The sequence below is a fragment of the Microtus ochrogaster genome, linkage group LG2 (genome assembly GCF_000317375.1).
Source record: "Microtus ochrogaster isolate Prairie Vole_2 linkage group LG2, MicOch1.0, whole genome shotgun sequence".
Lineage (NCBI taxonomy): Eukaryota > Metazoa > Chordata > Mammalia > Rodentia > Cricetidae > Microtus > Microtus ochrogaster.
Genome location: NC_022028.1, coordinates 40344456 through 40349695, shown reverse-complemented (window position 1 = coordinate 40349695; position 5240 = coordinate 40344456). Strand labels below are relative to the sequence as shown.

At 45.0% G+C, this 5240-nt stretch overlaps 1 protein-coding gene across 1 annotated transcript in view; it reads right to left on the bottom strand.

The window, feature by feature from the left end:
* Positions 1–4780, bottom strand: part of Tmem26 (transmembrane protein 26) — a 43632-nt gene extending 38852 nt beyond the window's left edge. Inside the window, exon 1 of the mRNA XM_005360445.2 lies at positions 4590–4780. Coding sequence (XP_005360502.1) covers positions 4590–4780 — 191 coding nt within the window. The remainder of the gene's footprint in view (positions 1–4589) is intronic.
* Between the last annotated feature and the right edge of the window lie 460 nt (positions 4781–5240).

The window sequence follows — 5240 nt, the reverse complement described above, 5'->3', positions numbered from 1 at the left end:
AACTCTGTAAGCTTCAGGGAAAAGATTTAACAACTCTGTGCCTCAGTTTCCCGTATGAAAATGGCGAAAATAGGGGGATAAAAATGTAGTGGTTGTTGGAATAGATGGGACCATGTGTGTAGAATCCGGCAGACCTTGAAACTCGATAAACGCTAAAGATTCGCAATGATTTTCATTCCACACGTTATAGCGCTTGATCAAAATGTTATATTTTATTTAAATTTTTTTGGGTTTATTTTTTCTTTGTTTCCTGTTACTTTTGTCAGGCCATAGTACCTTGCACAATATTGTTGTTAGTTCCCACACAAATAATTGTCAATTTGATTAGGTAGCATGTATCTACAACCACAACACTCAGGAGGAAGAAAGAATGCCACAGGTTGAAGGCTAGCAGGACTGCAGCGGACTGTCTAGAAAACAGAACAAAAAACAGCTTTGCCTAACCAACCATAAAGGAAAAATAAAGGAGAGATGACAAAGGTCATTACCCACTAACTCAAAGGGTCACAAATCCTTCTCATTATTAATGTTGTGATGAAGAAAGATCTGTGGTTAAAAGTCTGTACTTTTGCCAGTAATTTCACCTTAGAATTTTTCTTTGTTATTCTCAGTTACTACCTCCTTCCAAGCACACAGGCTTCAAACTTGTCACGAACTTGGGTAAATTTCCTATCCCCCGAGGAGTATTTTATCACTATTGGCTGGGAAGCAATTGGAATATTGTCTTGTGTTTGATTTTACCTAAACGATAATTCACAGACCCATTGGATCTTTGCCCAGACAACTGAAAATAAAAAAAAAAAAAAAAAATCAAGAAACAAATTAAACTAAGTAATGCTGATTTCCATCTTGGAGAAAGACAGATGAAGATTCAGGTAGTGTGAACACTAGGGGAATGAAAAGCAAGGCCCCTGGCATTCCTTCCGGGTGTGTCACTGGTGGGTCCGCCCTCTGTATTCTATAGAATTCCAGAATTAACAGTTCCAGCTGGCAAGTTAGTCGGGATGCTGTAATGCTCCTTGTCCCTGTGCAGCTGAGCTCAGCATCTAGTTCCACTTTTCCCTTCCAAAGGGCTGGGAAGATATCCTTAGAGACATGTGCGTGCTTGCTGCATGGAGAAATGGAATCCCCACTGTCCTTTATAGCACCAGGATTGGTGCCATCCCTCGTTCAGCTTTTCAGGGTCCAGGTTTAAATTTTAACAAAATGAATAATATTCAAATTAGCCTGAAAGAGTAAAAAGGAAGTTCATGTTGCACTAGTCATTACAAATGGATTTTTTGCTCCCGGTGTATGCGTGCTTATGTCTGCCTGCAGGGTGGAGCTGTTCTTGCTTCCCTCCAGTCTGTCATAGCCATTGCTTGGATGCTACTGGAATCAACTGATTTTTCAATATGGGAGAAGGGTTAGTGTTGAGATGGCCTCCTCCTTTCTAGCACTATTGGCTAAGAAGTGACTGAAACACTGTCTTGTGTGCTTCGACTTTACCTAAATGACAATCCATACATCAGTTGGATTGTTTCCCAGAAAACTGAAATAATAAAAATCAAGGAAACAGAGTTAAATGATACTTTTCTTCTCTTCTCCCCCTCTTCCTTATCTTTCTTCTTTTCTACAATTGTTCTCATTTAGCCACATCTTTTTCTTCTTCTTTTTTGATGAGTGTAACAAGTGTTTTCAATTGGAAAATGTATACTTCTCCTCCAAGTCCATCCTTGTAACAAATGAGCCATAACAAAGAAGTCTATAAGTGCCCTGTCCTGATGATACACAGTGGAGAATTCTCTACTACAGTGGATAAACTCTATCTCACCCTTTTCAATAGTATCAGTATGAATAAACCATAATGTTCTCACTATAATTTTCTCAGCATAATTTTCCACCAATATGTGGGGGGAAGTTAATGTTTTGGCTTGTTTCTTTACATATAGATTCTTTGGGCAGATTGCAAAATAGAAAGAAGGGCCCTGGTTCAAAAAATTACCTACCTATTTATCTATCTCCGTTCATGTGAATCTATACATACAACTATAAAAAATTACATTTTCCCATATAGATAATACGTGTTGTATTTCACTGTATATAGTTAGCATAGATATTACTATAGTGTTTGTTTTTCTCTCTCTTTGATTCTATCAGCTAGTAATTTGAGATAGAAAATGGTTCTTAACACGCTCAAACAGAAAATACTTTATGCCGTGTTTTTCTCAGAAAACTCCAACCTAGAATGAAATAGGCCCCAAATCAAAGCCTTTCCCATTGCCGTCATGTTATTTCAAGGATAATTTCATTTATGTTTTTCGCAGCCCATTGTTTGTGGTTTTTATCTACAGTGCAAATGACCATCTTTGCAGGCTGGCTTGCAGCGTGCCTTCTGTCACATCAAAGAAGTAGCCTGGGGACTGGGTAAAACTAGAGCGAGCAGATATTCGCACCACTTTACGTACGCCCATTTGCTCATGAACTTTTGTAATGACCCAAATGTATCAACTTCCCTGCCTGCGTACTTTCAGATATTGGTTGGGATATCAAGCCAGCAACCTTTCCCTTGAACCAGTGATGTAATACAAAACACACAGCAGAGGTCTATAGCTCGAAACGGAAGGATTTCCCCCGTTTGGCACTCTGAACCAATAGCTTATTAAATAGTCCCTCTGCTAAAGTTCTTTGACTCACACAAGAATAAAATGTATCTAGCTGATATTTTGGCATAGAATATTTTAATATGAAAGAAATGAAAAAAATCAGGGTATAAAAAGAGCCTCTTGGGATTCATTAACTCTCAACATATATAAGGTCCCATAATCCTCCAACAACCTGTGAAATACATGTTTGCAGATCCGACCCTGAAGCTTGGAGACACGAAGTAAATCCATTGAAGTTTATGCAAGTAAGAAGGAACGCCCACAATCTCTCCTGTTTTTTAAGCCCAATTCTGCAGCCCACAGCTTAAACACCAACATGACTCCAGTTACCCATTTATCTGACTCACTGACCCATGTACAATTTGTCCAGATTATTTTCTCCTTCCTTGTTGGAAGTGCCATGACAGCCCGAGTCAGCGAAACACACAGAAGGCTGTGATGTGTTTTCCACCAGTTCTGGTGTTACCACAGGCGCTGAATGGCTCTGGCCTACTCTTGGGGAGAAAAGGGTTACTTCAGGTTTCGCTGAGTTGACTCCTCCTGAGATCTACATTTGTCCCAGAAGTGCTCGTGGTTGGTGTCCGGACTACTTCACACTGCACAGTTTTTGGCCTCAGACTTCCTCCTGCGATGCAAGATATGTCTACTCTAGTGTATTACAACTAAGGGGTAAAAAAGACAAAAACACTTCAAATGTTTCTATTATAGAATGCGCAGGTGAACGTAACATCTCTCCCCCTTGGTTTCTCCCCTTTTTTGTCTTAGAAAGTACCACAAAAGCCTCAAGCTTCATAAATTGTTTGTGGTAAGGGGGATGGGAAGTACCATGCTTACCCTGGCTCTGCCAGCAACCCTGAGGCCCCCCCCCAAGGACTTGAGCATTGATAATTCTAGACATTTCTCAAAAGCAGAGGCCTAAAGTTATGTTCACCTCATCTTCAAAGGTAGCCCATCTTCTTTCACAGTGACTATGAAATATACAACCTTTCCGTACTCTGTTGTGGAGGGGCTTTTGTCTCTGAACGTGACATCTAATACAACAGCAAAGTGCATGCAGTTACTAAATAACCTAATACCACCGTCGTCTCCCTCAAGGAAAAAAGGCTTAAGTTGGAGAAGTTTGGAATGGAATTGCCCTGGAAAGTAACTGTGGGTGGCTGGGGGTGCGCTCTGCAAGTAGTTTGGCAATCTTTGTGTCAACCTTTTTTCATTTGCATTCAGTCTAGGAGGAAACGCAGCCACCAGCGGAAGGAACCCTGAGTTCCCATGCTGTGTGGTTAAGACTAAATCATTGCTGGTCCCTCTTCCAGTATCCCTAGCACAAACCATGCCTGATGAGGTAGTCTGCCAAGTTTCAAAGCCACCAAAGGCAGACACCTGAAACTGGTTTCACACTGCAGAGCCAGGGACGTTTGGGGTTGGAAGGAATTGGAAGTGGCTAAAACCACAGTCGCACCGAGGGCTGGCAAGAAGGGAAGAGGGCAAACCAAAGGTGGGTGCAGGGGAGCCACCTTTCAGTGTACGCTCCGGAGCGCTCAGCTCTGCCAGGATCACGATGCCCGGCAAAGCATCCCGACTCTTGCACACTCTTGCACTGTACATCCTGGACTGGTCCCGAGTCAGTCTCGCACTCGAACTTACAAAGCAGTGCACGCAGTGATCAGCTCCACTCTTCTAGTGAAGGCTATCAGCTGGATCAGCCAAGTACATACATAGGTCCAGACTCCAGCCTTTCCAGCGCTACGCTGGAACCCAAGATACAACTGGCTTGCCCAAAAGATGTAACCGCATCCCACGTGCTGGCGAGCTCAGCGGAGAACCAAACCGGCCCAAATGCCAGAGAGGAAACCACACACTGCTGTGACAAGGGCTTTGGTGCCACCTGCTAGGACCATATGAACAATGCCCGGGACCCTCTGCCTCCTCTCTTTCCAGGACACTCACCATTTGTAGCCTCTGCCGCGCTTGAACTTGAGGGTGAGCACTGTCTCCAGGGCCAGCAAGAGGTTGAGCAGGGCCAGCAGCCAGTAACGGTGCTCTTTCTTCACCCAGGTCACTCGCCACACGGCGACCAGAGAGTGCAGCACGAACAGCAGCCTGGTGACCAGCGCCTTGAGCAAAACCAGCCCCACCATCCTGCCGGTGCGTTCTGCCAAGCCGGCGCGTGCGCCCTGCCGACCCTTTGGGCAAGCACCCTGTGTGCACCCCTGATCAGGAGAGGGACAGTAGCTGGACAGCACCGGGACTGCAACTGCAGGCTGAGTTCTTCCTCACACTCCCGCGCAGGACTCCGGTAGGACAAGAGAGCGCTGCTCGCCCCGCCCCTCCAACTTCCAGAGAACTCTTCAAAGACAGAGTCCCAAGCCAGCTTCTCCTGGCTGCTGGGCTCTGCAAGGCATAGGAGGCTGCACCACCCAGGCTCCCCCGGGTGTTTTCTTGCAGCGCTGCCCATCCTCCTGCGGATGCTGGGGGCCAGCCTCCATCCCTGCCCTCTTCCCCACCCCCAGGACACCAGGGAATCGGCAGGAATGAATGCCCTCCACCCCACTCCGAGCAAATGGATGTGAGCTGTCAAGGTGCTTCAGGACTGAAAGG